Source organism: Phodopus roborovskii, unplaced genomic scaffold, assembly GCF_943737965.1.
Source record: "Phodopus roborovskii unplaced genomic scaffold, PHOROB, whole genome shotgun sequence".
Taxonomy (NCBI): Eukaryota; Metazoa; Chordata; class Mammalia; order Rodentia; family Cricetidae; genus Phodopus; species Phodopus roborovskii.
Window position 1 is genome coordinate 23222509 of NW_026126469.1, and position 27347 is coordinate 23249855.

The window sequence follows — 27347 nt, forward strand, 5'->3', positions numbered from 1 at the left end:
CAGTCGTCACAGCCCAGGCCTGAAAAGGTCACAAAGCTGCAGAGGGAGACTAAGGCTTATCCCTCTTATGCACTGCCCTCTGCCACTGGGGTGGCTGGGCTTACCATCCATTGCTCCTTGGTTTGGGGAGGAACAAAGTTTTCTGTGGGTAATGGGACTTGAACTTTCTACACAGTGCTTTTGAGGCCGAGAACCAATCACAAAGAGATGAAGGTTTACAACAGACAGCATTTTGGAACTTAAATCTCTGAGTGGGAAGGCAGGGGTAGGGTTGAGTAGGAATCACTCATCTAGTGGAGCCCCCTGGGAAACCTAGTTAATGGTGAAAAGCAAAACATACCAGGATGGATATAACTTAGTGGGCAGAGTACACACCATCATCATCAGACAGGAAAGATAAGGAGAAAGTTTAATTCCACGTCTCCCCCCTCCTTTTAAGAAACACAGAGGAGCTTCTGTGCCAAGTGCAGGTGTTATCCTAGCACCCACGGTGCCTTCTTCAGAGAGACAAAGCCAGGTAGAGGGTTGGCAGCAAGCTGTGCTGGGGATCAGAGAGCAGGCTTCTGCTTTAAGGGAGTCCACGCCTCTTTTCGGACTGTTCCTCTGTCCCAGTGTTCTGCCTAACCATAGGGAGCTGGTGAGGCAGGACCTCCTGTGCCTGGGTTAACTGTTCCTAAGTGATGGGTGCATTTTCTGCATAAGAAACACAGTTGGGCTGTTAGCATCATGTATGTTGCCTCCTAGTATAGGAGAGCAATAGCCTCAAAGGTCAATGTAGCAGGAGGGAAAAGAAAAAGGAGAGAGAATTCCAGCCATTTCCTGTCCACGTGGACAATGCACCGGCCAGCAGGAACCCACAGGTGTGTCTCCTACTCTTTCCTCTTTAACCCCCATACTTGGGGCTTTGCTTTTGGAAACCCCGTTTTGTTAGATTCAAGCAGGACCAGGTAAAATAAAAGAAAATGAGCGTGTGTGTTTTATGGGCTTCTTTTATTTATAGGTAAGCAAACAAGAGTGAGTTGTCCGGACTTCCTTCAGGACCCAACTATTTGGACAGCAAACAGAAGTCCCTATAAATCACCAGTTCAAATAGATGGTTTGGATCTCCACGTTGAAATCTTTGAGGGCAAAGACTGAGCTGATGCAAAATGGGCAGTGCCAATGTCCCTAAAGATTACACACTCTCATTTAAAGGAGAATGAAGTTGCTAAATGCATGCCACCCTACAGGGCAGGAGAGGAAGTCTGAATACCTACTAAGTGAAAATGAAGCATTGTCCCAAAGGTGGTGGGTGTGTCATGGCCACCACTAGTGTGGACAGAAGCTATAGCAGAACCAGCTCTGCAATCTCCCATCCTTCTCTCATCCAGTCCATATAGTGACAAACAAAAACCTTACAAGATAGAATAAATAGTAAGATATAAGGGCTGCTTGTTTCTTGCTATTAAATACAGCTTACGATGGTGAGGCAGGTTCCTTTGAATGTCATTGTGCCCCCACATTAAACATAAACAAGAATGAGAGTCATCTCCATTCTCTGCCTTATAGTGTATAAATACGTTGCAGAATGTTAGATAAGGATGAGAAATATTTCTACTGAGGACTGCAGCAGCCTGAGAGCCTAAAGGAAGCCCCTTCCACCTGAGCTGGCATTTGAGTGAGAAAAGCATATGTCACCGCAGAGCACACAGAGGGCATGTGACGAAACAGCAGGTTCCAGCACCAAATCCAGAGTCATCCGAAGAAGGAGGTGTGACAGGGACACCGTGTGCTTAATATTCAATTCTGCTCCAGTAGAGCATGGTACCCAAGAGGACCCCAAACTAGAATTAAAATGGGAAAAGGAAAACAAATGATTAAGATGGGATATTTAAAACATCTACCTTAATATACAAAATGACTTTTGTCCAGACTTAGATGACTCGGAGTTTGTAGCAATAATTTAAGTGATGGTAATTTTCCCCTCTTAGGTTTTTTTTTTTTTCAAGACAGGGTTTCTCTGTGGCTTTTGAGCCTGTCCTGGAAGTAGCTCTTGTAGACCAGGCTGGTCTCGAACTCACAGAGATCTGCCTGCCTCTGCCTCCTGAGTGCTGGGATTAAAGGCGTGAGCCACTACCACCCGGCAGTGATGGTAATCTTAAGGGCTGGCTGCTGCTGTGTCCATTCCTCATAAGATCATTTCGTATAATCTGCCACTCAGAGCAATTTCTCCCTTCCCCACGTGCCCACCACTTCCTGCGCTGTCTCTGACTTCTCAAGTGTTCTTCTCATTTCTGTACTGACATAGCCTTGGGAAAATCCTTCCTGTTATCAAGGATACATGTTCTCCTGTGTTCCTGCTTCTAGGTAGAAACTGCATAGATGATTTATCTTTCTGACTTTTATTTATGTGTTTATTTTTGCGATGAGATCTCATGTAGCCTAGGCTAGCCCTGAACTTGCTATATAACTGAGGATGGCCTTGAACTTGTGACTCCTCTGCTTCCAATTTCCAAGTAATGGGATTAGAGGCATGACAACCATACTTGGTTTATTTAGTGCTAGGATATAGTTTTGGGTTTTGGGCGTGCTATGGCGGTGTTCCACAAACTGAGCTAGATCTCCAGCCATTTGGGTCACTTTCTCTTTCTATCTTAAAACCATTCCTCCTAAAATGCTTGCACCTTGAGTGATCGCCTCTGAAGAATACCACAGAACCTAAAACCTCTTCTCAGGCATGTAGTTGGAATGTCGGGGCTGCTCCAGATCTGCCATCCACTCCCAGAGATCTAACTATGCCGCCTTACTTTCCTGAGCCCCAGTCTCTGTGTAAAATAAACTCCATAACTTCTCTCTCTACCTGAGATCTAGAGCTGTGAGTGAGAATGAAATAATAACTGGACCTAATGTTTATTATGACTTGTATGTGTTTATCATGACTGTGCGCATCAGACACATTTGCTTTCAAAATTCTTTGAAGAATTTGAAGCACAGGGAAGTAACTAACCCAAAGACACAGAACCCAACAGGCTCTCGAGCAGTGGTTCTCAACCTTCCTAGCAATGGACCCTTCAGTACAGTTTCTCATGTTGTGGTGATCCCCAACTACAGCATTATTTTTCTGCTACTTCATAACTCTATTTTTGCTCTGTTGTGAATCATAATATAGATATCTGATCCCTGACCTACGGAAGTGTCACAATCCACTTCCTTTGTGAGCCCTTTGTGAGCAGAAGAGAACTGGCTGTGCCTATGAGTTCTTCTCAAGTATGGCTCCTTGTTGGGCAGACCTACTACTGCTCTTGAGGTGGTTTCATATGAAGACTATCAGACATGGTATCTCATCCATAGCAGACCTCAACATCTCTAGTTCTTATCCCCCATCTACTGAGTTTCAGGAGTTTTACAATATCTATAGTTTAGAATTTGATACTTGTGTAAAGTTAGTTGGCAACCTTATGATCCTCAAAGGCCTTTAGATGTCCTGTAGGTCCTGGTAACACAGCACAAATAGACACTTCCCTGTCATCATTTAAATTGATTTAATAGCTTACTGAGCCTTTACTCTGTGTTATGCTAGGTACCAGGGAACAAAGAACAGCTGGCCCTCTGCCTCTGGCAGCATCAGACATGTCACAGGGACCTCGTTTCACAATAGTGATGAATTCCTGAGAGTGGTCATAAAACACTTCCTGGAGGAACAGCTTTCTCTCTTCTCCCTCGTTTTAAACCCTCTCACTTGGCACTTTTCAAAGCATAATACACAAACACCCTCCGGTGGCCAATGAGGTCAAGAATATTTAAGTAAAAGGACTTCATTTGTCCCGTCAGTGTCTTTAAATGGGCACTGGTGAAGCAAAGTCAGCATAAGGTAAGACTGCTAGGTCTGGGGGAATTGGGGAAGAGGCACTGCATGAAATCTCATGGTACTCTGCACAGCTATGCACTTGTAGGGGAAAGGAACAAGCAGGAAGTTTTATCTCTGACCATCTCCATGGAGCAGCCAAAGCTGCTGCTTGTATTGTACTTTGACTGTGCATCTTTTATAATATTCCATATGATATCCCATGGAATATTGCAATATAGTTGTGCAGAAGAAAACCATGTATGTAATTGGTTATGCACTGACCTATTTTTTTTTCTTGAAATACCATTTTATTTGGAGAAAAGTTAAGAAAAGAAACTACACTTATTTAAGCTTGGATATTTGGGCAGATATTTTCTTTAGAATTTACAGAATTAATCTGTTGCCTCATAGAAAACACCTGACCATATATGGTGCCAATAATAAATTTGATTTTTCAAGCAAAAGTTGGATCTTTGGAAAACTAGTATACTAGCCACGATCTTTTCCAGTGTGACATATAAATATGATATTTTGGTGTCACATAAAGAAATCAACAGACATCAGCAAGTGTTACGAAACATAATGAGACAGCATTTCCCAAACAGCCAGTTTGTGATATTATAGGCTTAGGCATAGATCTAAGATTTATGCAAATAGTACAGAAGTTCTTCACTAATCTAATTCCAGATTCCATATTGCAATTGATCTTGAAGAAGCTTATAGAGATGGGCACATAGTTTCAAAGGAATATTCATGATATTTGCCTTCAGTAAGGTTACCAAATATTCCTGTTTTAACCACAAACTGTTATGAAGAATCTACTTTCTTCCAGTCCTTTAACACTGGTGACATGTTAGCACAGAATGAATGAAGGAACACATGCGAAACCAGACTTCAAGAGGATGGAAGGAACATGCAAAGCGATACCACTTCATGAATTTTTCATTTTGTAAAATAGTTATTATTTTCCTACCAGGGTTATATTGTTTATATGAACTTGTAATTGGCTTATCTTATTTTACAACAAATAATAAATATTCAAATTTTTTCATTCACTATGTTTAGTGGAAATAAATGGTCAATAGACACTAGCCCCATAGAAAAATATTTTTTTTTGGAATTCTTAACATATTTTAAGGTGTTTAAAAGTAACCGGTATCAAACTTTGGAATTGTTTCCCTAATATCATGGTTCTCAGCTGTGAGGGAAATTTAGAATCATCTAGAAAAATTACCAAATCAAAACACAAACACAAGCAAAATAAAACAAAGTACCGAGGCCCAGCCATAGGGTCAACCGAAGGACCCAGAGTGATGCATACAGACTCTGCCTGTCTAGAAGGTTTCAGTGTGCAGCCAGGGCTGGGAGCTGGAGCTCTGACCTCACTGTATGTGCCTCACAGAGAGGCAGCAGGAAGTGATGAGGCCATTGAAGGAGCTAGGAAACTAATGTTGGGCTGCAGAAGCTGTCTAGAGAGGTGACAGAATGGGCCTTGAAGTCTAGCTGCAATGGATTACTTCAGTGTGGAGCACAGCTGGAGTTCACCAAGAAGTCTAGGTGGATTCATTGGGGCATCCAGAAGAAGGGTTTACATAGTAGTCACATCCTTTCCTTAGCAGGAAGGTTGACATCCCACACCTCAAGGGAGCTCATCATCCTTGGCCTGATGCTAGAAGTCTCCTGACTACCTTAGCTGCAATATCTGGTTCCCAGACTTTTTAAGGGTAGTTGAAGTAACCAGGGTCCTTCTCAAGGTCTCTCATTATTGCTACTTTCAGAACTAAAACATGTGCCAAGGATACTCACAGTCCAGCAGAGAATGGCAAATCCAAACCAGGCAACTCCCCAGGCATGCCGATCCATTGGTGCCGATATTAGTTCATAGCAGCCCTGGGAAGATGGCATGAGCTACATTAATGTGGAGAGCCCAGAGCAGAGATGAGAACTGATGCCATCGGATTAATAGTTGACAATCACACAATGCTAGAGTTCCCATCTGAGGGACTCTACCATAACCTTAGAAATCATAGGGAACTTCTAGGACACGCAGAAGCCAGGCAGATTCTGTGCACCAAAAGTTATAGAGGCAACTGTGCTAGATTCGTTCCCAAATTTCAACAACTATTCTAGGTTGGCCATGAGGTTTAGGCTCCACCCAGTGGCTACAGGTGTGCACTGGATCTTCTGTCTCCCATGATTCAGTGTCCTCCCCTTCTTAAGCCTCATACATGCTATTTTCTACCCCTGCATGTTGATAGTTCCCTCACTTACTCTATTATATTGCAGAATGCCCAAATGAAAACTCCTAGAATTTTCCTTAATTTCTTTATCCAATGTTCAACAAATTCTTTAGGGTCTATTTAAAAATATTAAAAATGCAAACACTCCCGAGTGTTTGAGTGTTTCCTTGTACCACTCTGGCCCCTCCAGGGCCTCACTTGAGGGAGAAACCCAACTCTAGAAGAACATGTATGGGCCTCCTCCTGTGGTACTGATTCAACTAATCAGGAGACAGGGCCTGGCACATCTGAGTCCACTTACTAGATCTATGTTTATCTATCCCGTCTAGACATCTCACCATTATTCTGGCCTTGTAAGGCTTGTCTCCTAGACAAGCTAACAATGCTAACAAATCTCCAGTATTTGCATGGGCTGCATCCTTTGCTTAGAAGTGTTCCCTAACACTCCAGTTCCCCATCTCCTCACTTAATTCAGAACTCTGCAGATATCATCTCAACAAAGGCTTTCTGGACAGCCACAGAAGAGACAGCTTTATTTTATCATATGCCATTTACAAACCCTGCCCTATGTCCACTCCTGGCACTACCACTACCTGGAATTTGTGCATCCGTGTGCAGTGTGTTCCTTATTTGTCATCTAGAATAGATTTCAACAGCCAAAAGGGCAGTTTTTTTATTATGCTAATTGTTGAATTCCAGAATCTAGAATGAGTGCCTGGAATCTAGTAGGTACCTAATAACAAGATTTTGTAATCCCAGCATTGAGGAAGCTTAGGTAAGAGGATTATAAATTCAAGGCCAGTCTGAACTACATAATGAGTTTAAGGTCCTTCAGGACCATATAAAGAGTTCAAAGTAAGCCTGAGCTACAGAATGACATGCTATCTTAAACAAATGAATGAATGAACAAAAGAACAAAGAAAAAACAAACTTAAGGATATTAAGTAATGATTAAAATCTCTACTTGGAAAGCAGAGAACATAATCTTGAATATCTTGGGAGGTAATCATTAATCTAATACTATTATAAGAGCCAATTTATACCAGGTGCTGGGTCCTTAGTTGGGCACTTAGCTGAGGCAAGACAGAAAGGACTCTTGTCTTTTAGGACTCAAAGTCAAAATTCCTAGTTTTTCCTTTCATTAGTGAGTTTCCAGGATACAAATCATTTTATTGGGATTTTACTCTCTGAGCATATATTCATATTCTTGAGATAAAGTCATTAAAATTTGCATGTAACATTTTCAAGGGAGCCTGTATGTGTGTGTGTGTGTGTGTGTGTATTGATCTGCTATGTAGCATTCTGGTTGGTGTCCCTCATTACTTACTATACTCAGGCTGACTTTTCTAGGTTTGCTAGATTTTATAGCAGTAGAAACACCTTGGTGTGTTGTAAGTGTTGAAAAGCTTCAATATGGTTTTGAAAGGAGGAGTCATCCACGCCTCTGTTCATTTATCCACCCACCAAACATTTACTGAGTATCTGCCTTGTGTGGAGCATTATGGAAGATGCTGAAGATACAGAACTAAGTAGTGCAGTCCTTAAGGACTGCTCACAGAAATTTATGGACAAGGTAAATGTAAAAGCAACAGCAACAGCAAAGTATAGTAGGTATTGGGTGTATTGTTTTCTTGTAGAGCAAAGGATTGTTGTGGTGGAATTAGCAGCTCCTGTGTGTCAGAAGGTGGGGATGTGTGGGAATCAAGACAGGGAGAGTCAGACTGATGGATCTGCTTATGTTCTGGGGGAGGAACGAGCGAGACTGGGGAAAGTGGGGGCAAAGGGAAAAAGGAACAGAGGAAAAAAATGTCAGAATTTGGGAACTTGGTTGAAGAGTGGGGTTGGGTAGTGCTGGTCTATGCTTGTGGCCCAGCTGGCTGGCGATGAGGATGGAGACCCTGAAGACAGATAAGGTAAAATGAAGGTGTCAAGACGGGTGTGGAGGTCCCAAAGTAGCCCAAAGAAAAAGAGTTAATTTGTATTTCCCCTTCAAACTTGCCTATCTACGCTTGAGTAAGTGGTTTTAGTAGATTTCCAGAGCTGGAGTCTTATGTATTGTAGGGGGGAAGACAAGGCTATGCAATAATTGGAAGATGAATGCCCTTTTTTTTTTGTCCATTTTAGAAAGATGACACTGTTTGTACACGATTATAATTCAGTAAAGACTGGTTTGCATGAGCCACATCTAATGTTGGCATGCTGAAAACATTTTATGAGTAGTTTGAGTGATAGTTGCATTTTATGCTGATTATAAACAATGCCATAGCAAGGTTGCTATAAAGCTCAGTACGGGTTGCTCTGGGCACTGCTACCAAGTCATCCATATCTCTCCCATGTCCTCTGTGAATTAATGCATCCAACTGTAGTCCAGGTACCCTGCCAGGTGTAACAGTGGTGTCCCTCACTCCAAATGTGTGGTTTGTGGCGTTTACTTCTGTAGGAAAAAGCCTGATGCTTCTCAGTTGTTTGACAAACTGACACACTGCCAGGCTTCCTCACAGGGACTTTTCCCAAGGCTCAATGGAGAACTGTGTCAGCGGAGGCCGGTTACAGGGTTTGAGAGAGCCCTCCAACACTTTGGGGGACTACTTCCAAGCCTTTATTGATATGGTTTCTGTGCTATCAAGCTGTGTGGCTTGGGGTTGAAGTCTGACAGCCATTTACTAATTGTGTGAGCTTGGGCGAGGCCTGATTAGCATCCCTTGCTCATATGTATAGATTACAGAGCACAGCCAGCACCAACTTTTGAATGCTCCAGGCATTATAATCTCTGTGTGACACATGACACAACATCTGCCTTTCAAGAAGACTTCAGTAAGTGTTCAGCGATCACCAGCAGGTCACTTTCATCAGTGTAGGAGCACTTCAATAAAACCCATATGAATGTAAACCATTTCATCCCAAGTCACCAGGCTAATCCTGCTAAACACTGCCCTTCATCACCTTTGACCTCAGCAGTTGCCGTTGCTCTGGAACTGAATACTGTTCTCTTTGTATTTCAGCCTTTCCGATTTACACTTTGCAGCCTTTTTATTAATGCAAATATTTCTCAGAAAAAATCAGTTCTAAACATACACAGATCGTCTTCATTGTCACCAAGGTGGTTTGTGCTATAGAAATCCTCACGTTGCAGTAATTTTACTAAGATTAAAATCGCAACCATTCTAAGTGAGCACTCACAGAGGAGATAGATAACATGAAGTGCAGGAGAAATGTACTCACAGCTGACCATCTTTTTCTTCATAAAGAAGCAGACGCACCTGCTGCTAGGTCTTCGGAGGGGAGGGGACTCACCTGACTGTGGTAATAACCCGGCACTCCGAGTTTGCAAGCGTCCAGGTTGAGAGGCTCTTTAAGCTTGTTCATGACACAACACTGCCGAGGCCAGGGATAGTCGGCATCATTATTCTCCATCCGGAAGGCAGAGGTGTATTTCTGCCAGTCTGATGGGCCATTTACACCACAGCAGTGGTCCTGCCAGAGGATAAGACACACATGTTATCTTTATGGCTCATACCAAAGCCATCAAGGTCACAACAAGGTGACATTGAGAAAATACTAGAAAGCATACCATATCTTACATTATCAAATTATTTCCGAACAAGAGCTCAAGGTTTTCCTAAGTTTCTAAAATGTTTTTTATGTTTATTGTTTTACCAGCCATTAATGGACACAATACTGTAAATTCCTAGAGCAGTGGTTCTCAACCTGTGGGTCACAACCCCTTGAGGGTGGATTGGATCTTTCACAGGGGTCGCATATCAGATATCCTGTATATCAGATATTTACATCATTATGAAGTAGCAACAACATAATTTTATGGTTGGGGGTCACCACAACATAAGGAACTGCATTAAAGAGTTGTGACATTAGGAAGGTTAATAACCGCTGCTCTAAGGCTTATTTCATTTGACTATAAATTTGAAATAAATATAGAACTTACCTTATAGAATTTTTGTGAGGATCAGGTGTGTTAATATAACTAATGTATTTGGTACAGATCTAGCTTATAGTAAACTCTTAATAGGCATTTATTATTAATAATATTTATAGAAAGACTCATTAATACAAGAGAAGTATAACTATAATCATTTACAAATCATAAAATGAGAAGTTTTAGTAGTAAAGAAATTATTAACAATTATCCTTGTTTTCCTATTTGTAACATTTTCCTAAAGTAATTATACATTAGTTTTCTTTCTTCTTCTTTTTTCTTCCTTCTTTTCTTTCTTTCTTTCTTTCTTTCTTTCTTTCTTTTTTTTTTTTTTTTTTTTTTTGAGGCAGGGTTTCTCTGCATAGCTTTGGCTGCCCTGGGTTGACCTGGAACTCACTCTGTAGACCAGGTTGGTCTCAAACTCACAGAGGCCTGCCTGTCTCTGCCTTCCAAGTGCTGGGAATAAAGGTGTGTACCACCACCTCCTGGCTATGCACTTATTTTATTAAGAAGAAAGTAAACTGGAAAAATAGTTCAGACCTGGTGGCATACAACTGTCCCTCTACATAGGAAACAGGATCAACAGATATAATCTGATGCCCTGATAACTCTGAACATACCTGGGAGAGAGGCTGTAAAACCCTTATTACGCCCTTTCCTTATCATAAATTCTGCTAAAATGTTTCAGGGAGGAAGTAAAAATTACAGGCCTCCCCCAACTTTTAGAATACATATAACCAAGCAAATCTAAGGGCAAAGGTCATCTTGAAATAGAGTGCAATTTTGCCATTGAGATATAGGAAATGCTAATCAGGAAGAAGAATCATTCTGTGGTTTGTGTGTGTGTGTGTGTGTGTGTGTGTGTGTGTGTGTGTGTGTGTGTGTGCGCGCGCGCGTGCGCGTGTGCGTGCATGTGTGTGCATGCTTGAGTGTATGAGTGCACGTGGATACCAGAGCTGGACATCAGGTGTGTTTGTCAATCTCGCCACATCATTTCCTAAGGCAAGGTCTCTCACTGAACCTGGAGATCATCAGTGAGCCTCAGGACCCCTGTCTCAGCCTCTTCAGTGCTGGCATCACAGACACACATCACCACATCCATCTTTGTATAAAGGTGCTAGTGATTGAACGCTGGTCCTCATGCTTGTGCACCAGATGATTGACAGAGCCGTTTCTCCAGCCCCTTGTTCTGTGTCATCTCTAACTATCAATCTGTGTCATCTCTCTCACTGTCATTCTGTGTTCATCTCTCTAACACTCATTCTGTGTTCCATGTTTCTCTAACCCCCATTCTGTATCCATCTCTCTCACTGTCATTCTGTGTCATCTCTCTCACTATCATTTTGTGTCTATCTCTCTCACTCTCACCCTGTATCCATATCTATAACCCTCATTCTGTGTTCATCTCTACTCCTGTGTTCATCTCTCTCGTCCTTATCCTGTATCCATCTCTTTAACGCTCATTCTGTGTTCCCTCTCTACAGCCCTTCATCCTGTGTTTCAATGTTGTGCATTCTTGGGGAAATGAGTTGCGTTTGAACAAGTTTATTTCAGATGAGGCTATAAGTATAGACAGAAAGAGTTAAGGCTCCAGAACTGAGCTTTGTTTCACTCTAACACTGAGTTGAGAAAGGTGTGGAAACCAAACAAAGGAGACTAAGAAGGGGTCTTCAAGATGACTAATGTAAAAATAAGGACAGTAATGTGGCCGCGGAGTTAGGGAGGATTGACGGAACTGGTAACTGTGGTACAAGTCCTCTAAGTAGTGCCCTGGGATCAGAAGCCTCTGTAGCTGGATAAAAGCAGCTGAAAAGTGTGGAAATGAAAATGCCAGGTACAGGCTTCTCTTCCGAGATTTGCCACAAATAGAACAGTAGTGGAGCAGAATAATAGAATAATGGGTGGACACTGGACAAGAGTTCTTGAAGATGTTCTTGTAAGCTGATGTTAGGGAGAACTGGCAAGTCAGAGCTGAGTAGGCTGAAGAAAAGCAGAGGAAGTCAGATGGAAGCCAAGGACTTGGGTGTGGGGCAGTCTGTCTGTCACTGGTGAAGAGTCTTTGCTGCAGATAGTAGATGGACAGAGGTGAAATGGATTCCATCTGTTTGCTTCTATATTGTTAAGGCATGAGGTGCTGTTGTTGCTGAGGCTGGGGGAGGGGGATTTGGCAGAGGTGGAAAAAGGAAACTCTATACAATAGTGACAAAGTGAATTAATATATATATATATATATATATATATGTATATATATATATATATATATATCTCAGGAAACAGAGAATGCCCACTTGAGCTTTATAATCATAAATTTAAATTAGCACAACTGGGGGACTTTGCTCAGTAATATCTAGCCCTTAGGTGAGGAGTGGACAAAAACTGTATTCGCTTCCATAGGGACTGGGTAGGAAAGACTGGCAAAAAAATAGACACAAATGGAGTAAAGGAGAGGACCAAAGAGAGTGAGGGCAAGAAGAGAGCATGAAAGGGTGATAGGAAAGGAAAACATGGACAATTAACTAGAGAATTAAACTAGACTAATAAATTGGTAAGTTATTCTAATGGGATAAAATGGTGGAATGAGGATATTAGAGCAAGTGAAAGCAATTATAGAAGGTTGTCAGAAAGTGGGTGCCATAGTTATTGGTGATGACATGCTGGCTGGGGCCATGGAAGAAGCTGTCTGAGACGAGGAGAGGAGAACTGGGCTGAAGACAAAGAGTTGAGAGAGCAGATGTGTAAGTACCCATGTGGGTTTTGAAGCCTCATCTAAGGCAGGATGCTGAGAACGTGAATGAAGAGGAGATGGTTGTTGATACTGAAATCCCAACCACTGGAAGGTGGTTGGCAAAAAGCCACAATAAAGAGACCACAGGCCGATCAAGGGAAGAGAAAATAGAGAAGCCATGTAGAGAAAGGGAAAACCTAGTCAATTTTTAGGTCATAGGGCACGTGAGTGTAAGAGGACAGGCAGGGGACACTGGAAGGCAGCCAGGTTTCTAGTGAAGCAGGAGTGTCAAGAGAGAGTTGAAAGGAGTAGAAAGGTTGGTAAATGCGTGAGTGTGTGATTGTGAGAATGTGTGTGTGTGTGTGTGTGTGTGAGAGAGAGAGAGAGGTGTGTGTATGTGTATGTGAGAGAAATTGTATGTGAGTGTGTATGAGTGTGTGTGTGTGTGTATGTGTGTGTGTGAGAGAGGTGTGTTGTGTGAGAAAGAGAATGTGTGTGAGAGAGTGTGTGTATGTGTATGTGAGAGTTGTATGTTTGTGTGTGTGAGTGTGAATGTCTGTGTGTGTGAGAGAATGTGTATGTGAGTGTGAATGAGTATGTGTGTGTTGGGGCCATTGAAGAGCTGGCTCATATTATACACAAAAGATAAAATGGGCCAATATTCTGAAAGACTAGGGTTTCTGATGGTATTTGGAATAAGTTTGGGTATATGGCATGATGTGCACTTAAAACTGTGATTAAATCAAATATCATCTCCTGATACTTAGCAGAATTCTACATAGGAGATATAAAAAGGTGAGACAGGTGCAATCACTATTTGAGTTTGCTGTGGGGGAGAGAAGGCCCCTTTTTCTGTCAATGTAAGGGAGACCTAACATTGTAAGAGGCAGAACACATTATTAATCTAAAGTTTTTAACATGCACTCTGTAAAGGCAAGCTAATCAGCATTATAGCTTGACATAAAGTATGGATCCAGAGGCCTCACCAAGTTATGTTTCCCATTCCCCCTTCTGCACCATCTCCAGTAAACAAGAGGCATTGCTAACCTGGCCAGGAACGAGTCTCTTCCTGAAGGAAGTCCTTGGAGGCATTGACCTCACTCCCACCAACATTCATGTTCTTACTGGTTCAGATGGACCATAGATCACCGAAGGACCACACATCTTACCTGGAGCATAAGCCTATCCCAGGTCTTGGTAACGCCATTGTTTTTCCATTCATCATCATTGGTTGGGGGGCTGTTGTTTTGATACCTTAACAGCATCTGCTTCAGGAAGAGGTTGGTTGTGAACTGCAGGGGTGGGGATTACACAAGAGGGAGTGTCAGCATGCCTGCTCCCAGGAAAGGTAATGTCTTCTGCAGAGCTAGTTGTCAAGGATGCTGAACATCCTCTTGGAGGGAAGCTAACCTTGGGCACCAAGCTTATTTGGCTTGGGCTACTTAGGGTTTTCATAGAAAAAGAAACCACTGCATGATCAGGATAGACAGGTGTTTTGAGATGGCATAGGTTAGGGAAACAGTGAGAAACAGAACAAGAAAGACTCTGAATTGTGTCTCCCATGAGGCAGAACATGCAGGAAGGCCATGGAGTGGTTGAGTGATGAGCAATGCAGGTATCACAGGTTGGGCTTGGGGAACCAGGCTTGCTGGGATCCGAAGTCTTGCTGTCACCTGTCAGTTGCTCATCTTTAAGTTGCTCTCTTAATTTAGAAAAGACAAGCAATACTTCCCATTCTAGATTTCTGAGTATTAAGTAAAAGTGCACTTGTATTAGTAGTGTGCTATTAGCATGGCCAGCACACAGCAAGGGCTTAAAGCATGTCAGCTGCTGCAGTGCCAGCAATGTTGTCATTTTTGCTCTGTGCTTTGGGGACCATACTCACAAAGTCTCGTTGTGTCGCTGCTGTAATACAAGATGCCACTTCAAAACCATACACTATAAACATCATAATGAAGTACTGGGAAGGAAACAGATGAAAACAGAGAATTACAAGAGAAGTCTCACCACGTGATTGCTGTGAGTTTTAAGCACATTCATCTAACTGTGATATGCAGTCACTATGTAGTCCAAACTCTCTTGGATCAGCTGCTTGGAAACGGGGCTAGTGCATGCGGGTCAGCACAGTTCTCTGCTTATCTCTAGAAAAATGGCTATTAAACTTAGAGCTTTCTCACCCAGCATCATGAATTTCTATTTTAACTTGGAGGAGCTACTACAAGCAATGAAGGAATGGCGTGGGTATTCCAGAGTCTTCGTGTACACACGCATGCCCAGTGGCGGCTGTTAAGATAGCCTTAGTGCTTCATACACGATGCCACAGATTGTAAACCCCTTCTAAGTGGGAGTCATTTTCTTCATGGATTGCTGAAGATGTAGAACTACAGAAACCAGGAAAAGATGACAGAACACGTTTAATGCCTTATGTCTTTCCTACCCAGGCTCATCTGCAACGAGCAGGCAGCCCTCAGGCATGGGGACTCATTGGTGACCTCCTTTCACAAACCCATGTCCTAGTGATTCCAGCTCTGGTGAGGGCAGAGCAGAGCTCTCTGTGTGCTACCCACGCTGTGCACAGGTTGCACAGGTGGCAAGCTACTGTGGACAAACAGCTCTGCACAGCCCCGTCCCTAGTGTCTGGCTGGCAAACAGCAGAACAAGCAGATGCCCTTCAGTGTGTGTCAACCCCTTGTGAGAACTTGATCTCTGCCTTGCACACTTTTATACATGCGATGTTGCCCCTAATGTCCTCCTTGTGAGGAAGCGCTGTGGGAGGCAGTGGGGGAGACTGGAAGTTGTCGTCCCTTTTTGGGTTCAAATGTCAGGGCTGTTTGATGCTTTCACTATCTGGCTCCAAAAGGAAACAAACACAACTACTTCCATGAAAAGATGAGTAAAAAGGGCCTTTTGAGACACCATAGACCCCACAATTGTCTCCATATTGGCCATTGCCTTGCTTCCTGGTAGGAGCTCTGGTGGCTTCTCTTACAGAACCTCAGGACCCTCTACAGTCAGGCCAGACAGGAAGCATTGGCACAGGCATTTCCTTCAGCTTCATAGAGAAGTCTCCGTTCCATGCCTCCTTGCCAGCTCAATTCTCTGGCTTTGTTAGGCACATATGGCTGGCCCAGAAGGAGCCCAGGCTGCAGCGGAAGATGTCTTCAGGAAGATTCCCCCCACCCCTGCCTTTTCCCACTGTCTGAGTGGCTGCCTTTGCCCTGGAACTAACTCACCCAAAGGAAACAGAGAAGGTAAATATTCTGCATTCCCAGGCACTAGAGCGATGGTTACCTTAAAGAAGTGAACCAACAAGCTCCTTAAGTGACTGATCTTCTTCTCTAGAAGTGGGACTCAGGGTAGATTCTCTTAAGGGATAGGGAGAGGTGAGTGTGTATGTGTGTGTAGTCGTGATGGCATAAACTGATGTCTGGGACACAGGAGCAGAAGGCTGAGGTCTAGGCCCAAGGAAGAGTTTCTTCCCAGCTGGCTAACAGTTCATTTCCATTTGCAAAGGCAGAGCATGATTTAGTCAGTGGCTTGAGACCACAGAATAGTGTGTATGGGTCAGTCACATTAGTGCTGTTCAGGCACTTCCAAGGTTCCTGTACTGCAGTCAATGACAGCGTGGGAATGCAGGCTATCACACAAAATCGTTGGCCTTGAACTCAAAAACGTCTTCGGAGAGATTCTTGTTTGCTTTGAAAAATTCATGTTTACTTTGTATTTTGTATCTTAACACACTAATATCTGACTAATATTAAAAGAAAACTTAAAACTACCTATTACAAGGATCTAACAAAAAAGCCCTCCATGTGACTTTTCTCCTGTTCATATAATTCCTGGCTGCAAATGTTGGGCACATGCAGACAGGAGCTGAGAAGAACACACCGGGTGCACACAGTCAACCAGAGCACCCACAGGTGTTTTCCTTTTCAGTTCTTTTTACTAGAACCTGAACTTGCAATCATGGAGGGCATCTATCTCTACTTCCTGCATGGATGATCTTACAACTGGGGACCTCCAGTTTCTGTTTTGTTTTGTTGTTTTTACCACTCACTGGAACTCTTCTTCCACTTAGCTCAGTGAAAACTGAAGCTCCGTGCTCGGTGGAGAAGAAATAGTTGACAATTGGCCCAGGAAAACAACTGCAGAGAATTTGTTGTCGTTTTGAGAAAGGGTCTCCTGTAATACAGGCTGGCCTCAAACTTGCTATTTAGTCAAGGATTACCTTGAATTTCTGATCATCCTGCCTCTACCTACAGAATGCTATAGGACTGTAGATATGAATTACCACAGCCAAATAATATGGTGCTAGGGTTTGAACCCAAGACCTTACATGTGCTAGGCAGGCACCCTATCAACCGAGCTATACCTCCAGCTCCAAGAGCGTTGTAAGGTCTTACCGCCAAGAGGATTTTCCTGTTGGACTTCACAATTCCTACTATGGCTAGAACGGATAGGCAGAAGAGGCAGATACCCACGAACATGCCTATCCAAGCTGCCCCGTAGATATCATCGTTGTTGGTGGCTTCAAGCAGCGGGTAGAGACTGTGTTGGTCGGATACAAAGAAGATGCACTCTGCAGTCAGGGCAATGCCACACATCTGGAAACAAGCCACGAGTGGATCTGTCAGGTTGGTGGCCAAGAGCAGATCACTGGGAAGGGGATGAGGGCAGGGTATGTCCTAGAGCTGAGTCCTTTCCCTTGCAGAGGTTTTATGCAATGGATTCCTCATTTCCAGGAGATCCATGTACTTTGCTTTCTCTTTGATGCTTTCTTCTACATATATCTCTGTCTGTTTTCAATTTGGGAAAAGATTTAGGTAATCTCAGACTACCCATAAAGCTCCTGTGATACAATCCATTTAGACAGTGCCTTCTTGATTGAAAGTTATCTCCCTATCCTCTCCCAATAAGAATCTTCCTCTCTTGTTATATTTGAAATGTGCTGGCCATTGTCACAGTGGTTATGGAATCTTAGCAACTGTCCTCCAAGTGCTCATATTCTGTGGATGAACAATCATGTCTCTGAATGATGATAACTCACCCACAGGTATTCACAGAGAGGCAGAACAGAACTGAGCCAAGGACCAGCTCTCTTGACTTCTTGACTAATGTTCTTTCCTTATCCACATGTCCACACAGCTTGGGCTCTGAGCCGCTCTCACACTCTGTCCCAGCACAGTCCCCAAGTCAAACCAAGGTGAAACTGGGCAGATGCATAAAGGAAAGTTTGGCAGGTGTATTTGGACACTGGCCATAGTGAACATGACTCTAAAAATTCATTATATCTTAAAAATTGGATAGAAGATATCTATTTTAAAGTTGACCATGGCCTTTTGTCATAATAGGTAATTATTCATGAGTGTTTTAAGATTCTAGCTAGTGTGTTCCCTACCACATTTCTTAAAATAAAGGCAGTATAAAGGGGAGCAGTAACTGTACCATTTTCTTAAACTTTCACTTTTAGTTAATCTAAAAACCATGCTTACAAGAACAACACAATGTTTTGAAAAGTACTCTTGACTTACACCGACAATCACGTGTCCAAAAATCAACAGGCCCTGGAAGCAACGAACAGTGGAATCGTCTTTGGCCATCTTCAGGATTTCCCACAAGCTGAAGACACAGTTAAGGCTGTTACAGTTTGATGGAAGCAGGTAGCAAATATTGCCTCAGTTTCTACACTGTCATCAAATCATGACATCACTTGTTTCTTTTTTTTTGCATCCAAATCTAGGCCATGAGAGATTCTAGTAATGGTGGAAATTTGATACCCAAGGTTGGCAGTCACAGAAGTTTTATAAAGAATAAAATAAAGGCCCTCATAGTTTGACCAGTGCCTTTTAGGAGTCCTTTAGCATATGAAGAACACCAGAGTCATCATTCTGAGAGGGGTACTGAGATTCTTCAAGATCACCAGGGCCACAAAGAGCAGACCTATCATGGTGATGACCAGGCTGACATACACTAAGAGTCCCTGCTATTGGCTCTGCCATCCTTGGACAAGGCCAACAGTAACCACAAGGAAATGAAGAGAGTTGGCTGAGGTCACTATGGCCTGTGGGCTGATGTTAAACATTTTGTTATCCTATATATATATATATATATATATATATATATATATATATGTGTGTGTGTGTGTGTGTGTGTGTGTGTGTGTGTGTGTGTGTGTGTAATTTCCTTGTCATAGGAGAGACCTGCAGAGACAGAGGGATGTTTAGCTCCAAAGTGTACTCTTCTAGGAACTTCATATACATATCAGATTCCCAGAACCTAACAAGAACAAAAATGTGGGGGAGAATGAGGCTCCTTTGCACACCAGGAAATCAAAACCCAACTAGCTGGTGAAGCAGTACCTCCATGGTCACACAGACCAACAGTGACAGATTCAGTGACATCTTTGGTCTGTGTGACTCTGAGGCCCACACTCTTTTCTGCTGATTGCATGAACTCCTAGAAACTATTTATACTGTTTATGCCAAATGCAACTAAACATGGGTCTCATGTCTCCTTGAAGATCCTCTGGAAGGAACACAAGGTTAAGTGTTCGGGTCAATCATTTTGGCTTCTGCACTTGAGACGCTTTGAGAGAAGCTGTTCCATCCCTCGACACTTTAACCAATTGACACCCTAAGTCTAAGGGTATTAAATGATACAGTTTGCATGTTGAGGCATGTAAAGGCGCATGAGGAAGATTGTTACTTTCTAGGATTTTGTGCTAGGAGAGACGCTAAGTCGTCAAACAGTTATCATATATAAGTGGATGTCTAAATACCTTACTGGGGTCTGGGTGCGAAAGACTCCTGGCTAGCTGATTATAGAGTCAGCCTTTGGATCAGGAGAGTAGAGGAAAGTAGAGAAAAGCCTCTGGATCAGGACAGTAGAGGTATGATATGTAGGAGGAAAGTGAGGTGGGTGGTAGGCATTCCAAGGAGAGGGGAGATGAGGGAGTAGATTCAGAAGAGCCAGGTGAAGACAAGATAGCAAGTTAGCCAGCTTGCTTGAACTCCTGGTTTATGGACAAGAAATCTGTAGGGAGGTGCGTCTTGCTTTTGTTGTTTTATTTCTCCCCTTCTAAAATTATGTGTTTTTGTGTGTCTGTGTGAGTGTATGTTATGTCGTATGTATGTGGATGCCTGTGTAGATCAGTCACTTCGGATCCCCTGGAGCTGGAGTTATAGGCTGTTTTGAGTCACCTGATATGGTTGCTAGGGAGTGAACTCAGGCCTTTTTAGAAAAATTGCTGCTCTTCCGTGCTGAGCCATCTCCTTCAGCCCAAGACTTTTGTATGACCTGGGCTTTGATAACAGTTAACTCTGCTGTTGTTCTGTAAGGCGTGTATTAATAACCTATGTAATTTAAACACCCATAGATATTTTCCATTTCTTGAAGGCTGTGGAAATTTAAGGTGTTAAATGTGTGAGTGCTTTTGGCTCAGGGCTTGGCACACACATCCCATCAATGTTTGTCAAAGGAACAGAAGAGTCTGGACCCTTGTTACACCATCTCCCAACTCCACCCACCCTGTAGAGTTTCTGCTTAGAAATGTCAGTTGTTTGTCTGGAGTAATTCTTGTACATCAGAGGGTTAGAACCTTGCAATGTCTAGAAGGCTCCACCAGGAAGAATCTAACAGGTACAGCCGGATTAGTTACATTGTAAAGTTTGCTATTGGCATGCATGGACATTAATTCTGACCAGCTGGGCTACTTTCTAAACCAGACACACAAGTAAACCGACCTTGAAAGACAGAAGTTCAGATAATGGAAACAGAATAAAGGGCAAATATCTGGAGAGACCAAGTTCAGCATCATCCCTGGCCATCAGTGCACAGACTCTGTAAGCATGTGTCACATAGCAGTCTCTTGGTAGTGGGCTCAAAGAATAGAGAAGAGACTTTTTTTTCTTTCAGGAAATCTAAAGTGGGGTGAGAGCAATATGCATTTTAAAGGCAAATGAACAGGATTCAGTGCTAATAAAAGGGGAAGCGTGAGGGATGCAGAGAAAAAGGAAGGGGCCAAGTAAGGGCTCTTAACTGGTCCAGGTGGAAGCTGAAGGGGTCAGGAGCAAGGGATGTTGCTCCAGTGCCTGACTATGCTTTCCCAGAGATGCTTTTGTGACGGAGTCTTTAGAAGTAGGTGGTTACTGTTTGGCTTCTTGGCTGAGACCAGGTGAGGAAAGAGGCAAAGAGCGACAAATCAGTACCACACAGGAGAATCGCAAGAATCAGAATTAGGATGAGAAAACGCAGACCAGAGTAGAGAAGAGAAGGGAGGAGGTCAGCGGCTGGTATGGGCAAGAAAAACACAGGAGAAACCTAGACTGTGGTGTGGCAGGAAAGACTGGTGGGGCAGTCTCCCGTGGGCTGGCCGCTTGAGGAAGGACTGCATCAGTAGACAAGGTGTTCTGAACTTGCTGGCTCTTCCAGCTTTTTCAAATAGTAACCCAGAGAGCCAAGCTTGCCTTGGGGCTGGAGAGGTGGGTCAGCAGTAAAAACTGACTACTACTCTTAAGAGGACCTGAGAGTCCAGCTCTCTGCATCTGGGTTGGACAGCCCACTACTGCCTGCGACTCCACTTCCAGGGGATCCAATGCCCTCTTCTGGCCTCCAAGGGCACTTGCATACTCTTGATTACTCCACTCCCCCACACACAATTAAACATAAGTCTTTTGTAGTTCTGTTTTGTTATAAATAAATATAAATAAAAAATAAAAAAAGCCATGATTATTTTCCATAATGACCAAAAGGGATGGGAGCTGTCACTTGCCAGCCTCCAAAGCTCTCTGTTCTGGGATAAGCACCTTTTGTTCATCTTCTCAACAGACTTAATAAATGGATATTTTTGCCAAAAATCTGCACTTGTTTTTTTATTGCTATAGTAACAGATTTCCTCAGTCTAACAAATATAATATCTGACAAATTAAGGTCAGAAGTCTTAAGTGAGTGACAATGGGCTCATCTGTTGGCTGGGCTGCATTCCTTTTAACATTTTAAATGTTGTATATTTTTGCAAATTTCATGCATGAGTACTATGTTTATAATCATTCACACTTTCCCTCTCCCTCCAACTCTTCTGCACCTACTTACTCCCTCTCAAATGTATGATCTCTTCTATAACTATTATTGTTTCACACACACACACACACACACACACACACACACACACACACACACACACACACACACTGAGCCCATTTAGTGTTACTTCTATGAGCATGTATTTAGGGGCTGACCTCTTGGGATTGAATGACCTGTCTGAGAGCCAATAACTCTTCATCTAGGGGCCTTCTGAGATTTCCCTAATCACGTTGGTATTGTCACGAAGGTCTTTGTCTTGAGCATTCCTATTGTTGAGGTTTCATGGGATACACACTCCATAAGGATCTAGGCAGAGAACTTGTTTCCTTCCATCTTGACCATGAATAAATTTGGACTCATTTGCTCAAGGCCACATTGCCAGAAATCCCCAGGACCCAGAGTCAAGTTCAGGTCACCCTGGTTAGGTTATCTAACACCAGAGTTTAGCAATCCTGACACAATGCTAGCACTTTAAGTAGGAAAAGCAATGCCTATCTAGCTTCCTTGCAAACATGGGAATAAAGAGAACACATACATTTTCTCTGTTCACAAGAGCCTGTCTTTGCAGAGGTCAGCAACACCTGACTTCTCCCCATTCACTTCACTAGTTTTTTGCCATAGCCTTTCACAGGGCATTAACACACTAATAGTTTCCCACTGTTATCCAGGATTCTATGTAGATGTTTTGCAAGCCCACAGCTTCTTACTCCCTTCTATTTTCTGGAAATATAGGGTGTAGCATGAAGTCAGTGGGAGGCCAGTGTTTGGTAGCATATCCTCAGCCACTTGCATATTGTTTTCCGGAGACAGGGTCTTTTGAAATAGACGAGACAGGCCTCAAACCTGTGATCTTCCCACCTCAGCTTGCCAAGTGTGTCATGATGCCTGGCCTTGTCTGTTATTTAGATTAAGCAGATATTTGTGGCAGCCCCTTACAGCCATATACGTTAGAAGGAAGCCAAATGCGGGTTCCCTGTTGTTCACATTCACTGTGTGGTCAAGTAGTGTGAACTAATGGCAAGTATGCTAGACTTGGCAACAGAATGCCAGATTCAATCAAATCAAGTGTCCCTGTAAGAGCTACTCTGAGCAATGACTGACCTTCTTAGGGGCTACTTCCTCGTTTATAAAATGGGCAGAATACAACTAGTTTCACGGACTACCATTATCATTATCATCAAATACTAGATGGTTTACAAGCGAGATGTTAATTATGACTGGGGGGGGGTATTTGGAAAGGAGAGAGACTTGGGTTAAGGTTATATTTTATACTCTAGAGACCCATGAAACATAGAAAGGATGTACTAATGGTGGCTGGTTGGCCCTACAGTTAAGGGCTTCCAGGTCAAGGAGAATCAGCCTTGTATCCACCTCCTCTTCCCTAATGGGCAGCTACTCTGCCAGAGGGTACTGGAGGCCTCACACGAACTTGGTACTCTTTTGTGCCTCTTTTTGATTCCATGATTGGCTTTAAGAGGTAAAAACCTCTCTGGGAAAAGAGAAAAAAGCCTCCTAGCTGTGCTGGGGTGTGACCAGTGTCAGGTACCAAGTTGCACGCCTGTCTGCAGGGAGGGTGTCTGTACATTCCATCAGCATTCCTGCACAGTTAACTCTTGCCCTTGTGCCCTGGCTGTTGCTGAGCCTGTAGTGATGTAGATGTGGCCTCTGAGATTTTCTCCTGCTTTCTCTTTTTGCATCGTTCCTCTCCATAAGAACATAACGTTAGAATCCAGCTGCTGCTCGGGGTCACATAGCTCACAGCAGCGGTTCCTTCTGTGAGTCCCTAACTGACAGACCTCCAGATGCCTGAATCTGTCACCTGGGGTGTGAGCAGTTATCAGTGGCCACAAACCCTGTTTCCCACTACCTTCTCTGCCTCCTTCCAGAGATCTCCCACATCCTCAGATAGGTATGAAAAGAGAGCCCACTTCTGCCACATGGTCTCTGATGGTCTCTATAGAGATGCTGTCATGTTGTCTGTCTCTGATCCTGGGGCCTGAGCATTTCTCACTACCACCACCATGCTGCTACCTCTGCCTGTCTATCTATGGCATCAATAACTTTTCTAATAAACTTTTCCCTCCCCCCCCCCCATTCCCTCGGTGTCCCTCTTGAGCCTCCCTCCCCACTCTGAAACCTTTTACTCTTAGTAACTTCTGTGGAGGGCTTCCTGAATATTATAGCAAGGACTCCCAGATGGTTTCTGTTATAGTTGCTCCAGCCCCAGAACAGCATAGTGCCTGATACCCAAGAAACATTCAATGATTTTTCTAAATAAAAAGAAAAAGTTGGTTAATGTTTGTTTGAGGGAATGGGAATGTAACTGAATGTGTGAATGAGTGATTTGCATAGAGCTTGTTGTGGAAAAGGTTAAGGAATAGGGAAAAGCAGAGAGAATGGCCATCCATAGATCCTGGCTTGAGTCTTAGTTTGATCACTTAGTTCAGTGACCCCAGGACTCTGGTTAAGCTTTATCTGTTAATGAGAGTTGCAAAGCCTGGTATCAAGGGGTCTCTAAAAATTAAATGAGACTATGCAAAGGTCTCATACCATATTGGTTGCCTAGCCAATATTAATTTTCTTGGCCTTTGTCTCAGCATTTTGAAGCAAATTAGAGCTAGGAAGCATTGAAGGCAACTAAATCAGTGGATTCATTAAAAAACAAAACACAACATAGCCATGATTTCAAACGAAATAAAGATATATGATTTCAATATGGACTCTAATATATTAAGCAGATCAAAATGGTGCTTCTTCAGCTGGAAGAGGAGTGGGGTGTCTGTGACCTCAGAGCACCTGGCACCAGGTCTCAATCTTGTCCAAAACTAGTATTCTAGGACTACCAGAAAAGAAAAAGAAAGATGCAAGTAGGCTAAGCAGGCCGTCACCCAGAGAATGTATGGAGTGTAGACAGACAGCCCTGGCTACAACAGAAGTGGACAGCATACGGTCTCTGTGCAAAGGGACATTGAGAGGCTTTTAACTATGCTTTGACCTGACTTTTATCTCACAGTTAAGGGAATCCTGTACACAAAGCCACCAGGAGGAAGCCTTCCACCCCCAACCCGCCACACCCTGCTGAGTCCTCTCCTCTCTTCCTTCTAGTTTATGAAATGCCACAGACACAGAATCACTCCTTGGCTCCTGATTAGAATGTAAAAGCATCCAGGAGAATCATGATGAGCCCCATGAGGAACAGCGGCAGTGCCTCATTGTGAGGGAGTGGGAAGAGCTTTCTTCTTACTGATCTTCAGAGGGAGAAGAAAAGTGCTACCAGAGGGAAGGAAGCAGACCCCAAATGAAAGTATGACATGAAAAGACAAACCTCCCTTGTCAAGCCCAGAGTCTCAGGTTGGGTGTGGTGGCATGTGCCTGCAATTCCATCATTCTGGGGTCAAGAGAGGAGAGCTCTGAATTTAAGGGCAGTCTGGGCTACATTGTGAGAGATCTCATTTTAAAACATAAAACAAGGCTGGGGATGTAGCTCAGTGTTCGAGTACCTGCCTAACAACACATAAAACAACAATGACAAAAAGAAAAGGTAAAGAGACGAGGGTGGGGGAAGGGAAACACACACACACACACACACACACACACACACACACGGAGCGGGAGAGAAAGAGGAAGAAAGAGAGAGAGAAACGAGAGAGAGAGAATACATATAGGCACAACTTTAGCTTGGATCTTTCTAGATAGATGACTCCTAGAGATGTGATAGGCTCTCTGGTCTTGCCTTCCATTTAGCACACAGCATTAGAGGTGGGCTCACAGTTGTGACTTCCTGAAACTTCTCAAATTATTCTCTTATACCACTTCCCTCACGTATGTTAAGTTTTCTTGCCTGGCAGTGCTAGAAAGGAAATAGATAGGGTATGAGAAATACCTAAATGTCAAGTAGCAGAGAGCAGAGGAATAGCTGTGCCTGCTAACAGTGATGGCCCTGTTGGCTGACTGTGGGCCTCACCTTACAAGAAAGGGTCCCTGTGAGCCCCGCCCTAAAGAAGAATGTCCCAGTGACCCAGCACCTCCATGATTTAACTGCTCAACACCCTGGGAGGCTCTCTTCTTTTAGACGTGCTGCTTTTTTAAGAGGTTAAAAAATGTATTGTCTTCTTTTCTTGTGCCCTCATTGTTTTCTCATGAAGTTGTTCATGCCCAGGGTGTTGATCACCTCCAGACACACTGAGTAGGTTTAAAAACAATTGCTCACTAAACAAACCAAAGTTCAAAGCAGGAGAGAGGTGAGGCTCACCTACCAGTCATGAGATTGTCTTTTCAAGTTCATTACCTCTTTTCCTCACCAGAAAGCACACAAACCACACCTCAAACTCATGCTAGAGAAATCTGGATTAAGAGAATGGGAGGGGAGGAAGGGGGGGAAGAGGGAAAGAAGGAGAAAGACAAGTCAGAGACCCTTCCCATCAGTGTGGTCTCTGTCCCAGTTAGAGAGCAGTGGCTCATCAGGTGTGTGGGCAGCCCGCAGAGCCATTGGGACCGAATTCCAGGACAGGGCACCGTAGATTCTGGGGTTGATTTATGCTGTTGCCAGGAATGTAAGCAAGAATGAAAAAATTTGATGTTTCACTTACTGCCTAAATGGTGGTATCTAGTTAACTTCTCTTGCTGTCTAAATGTTTATGAGTCTTTCTAGGTAGTTTAAACATATAGGAAAGTTGATTTTGTAAGTCTAGTACAGCAGAAAGCGAGACATTGTGCTGTGAGCATGGAAAAAAGGCATTTTTACACTTACTGGGAAGATTAATCACAAGGAGAACTACTTTCTCATGGAGCTGGGAAGAGCAGAGCAACCACGTTAGCTGTGAAAATGAAATATTGCACAAGCATGATGCATATTGCCTTCTTTTCTGCTGTGCTTACCAAGCCTACTCAGCAAGAAACAGACAAGCAATTGCCTTGACTTTTTATAAAGGCCTTAAAATTAATAAAAACTCATAAATGTTCTTTAAAAAGCCTAGAGCCACTGATCAATGAAAATTTAGGCTTATAAACAGAATCATAAAAGTATGAATATCCAATAATGCTAGTGTTACTTGAAACAATTTGTGTGAAAATACAAAAATATGTGTTTTTAGAGTCTGCAGATCATGGTGGACTCATTGGTGAACAGAAAAAAAAAATCAGTCCCGTAAAAATGGCCTTGATTAGATAAAATTAATTTGTTGACTTATTCTACACTGATCAAAGCAGAACTGTTCTCAGGGAAGACCTGTGAAGAAACTGCCCCATAAATCCTTTCAAGGGCTTGTCAGACCAAATGATTTCTGACAAGAACAGGAAACTTTTTTGTCAGGTAAAGAGATAGGCAATTAGCAAAAGAGCATTTCTTGTAAAAGTTACAAGATCTCAAACTAGAAAAGGTACAGACTCTTAGCGGTTAGGATGTATGTATAGCCCCCTTTCTTCAAATCCCACTTTCTTGCTCCCAGGAGAGCATAGATTGTGAGGTGGCGGGCTTCTCTGAGAGGTTTGTGTACTCACACTGTGGCTGCAGGGTGATCTCTGCTCCGTTTGGCTCCTGGT

At 43.1% G+C, this 27347-nt stretch overlaps 1 protein-coding gene across 1 annotated transcript; it reads right to left on the reverse strand.

The window, feature by feature from the left end:
- Positions 1-980: 980 nt before the first annotated feature.
- Positions 981-27347, reverse strand: Upk1b (uroplakin 1B). Its single transcript, XM_051191481.1, has 8 exons — positions 27306-27347; positions 18257-18344; positions 17129-17329; positions 14611-14685; positions 13895-14017; positions 9361-9540; positions 5633-5716; positions 981-1823 (listed from the first exon to the last, which is right to left on the reverse strand). The coding sequence occupies exons 2-8, from the start codon at positions 18323-18325 to the stop codon at positions 1773-1775; spliced, it is 783 nt and encodes a 260-aa protein (XP_051047438.1). The 5' UTR covers positions 18326-18344; positions 27306-27347; the 3' UTR covers positions 981-1772.

Excerpts from the sequence above, each read along its gene's own strand:
- Upk1b (XM_051191481.1), bottom strand. The coding sequence starts at position 18,325 with ATGGCCAAAGACGATTCCACTGTTCGTTGCTTCCAGGGCCTGTTGATT. Across the intron at positions 14,686-17,128 it reads ACAGGAAAATCCTCTTGGCG|TACTTCATTATGATGTTTAT; the intron begins GTAAGACCTTAC and ends TTTCCTTCCCAG. Across the intron at positions 1,824-5,632 it reads TTGCCATTCTCTGCTGGACT|TTTGGGGTCCTCTTGGGTAC; the intron begins GTGAGTATCCTT and ends TTTTAATTCTAG.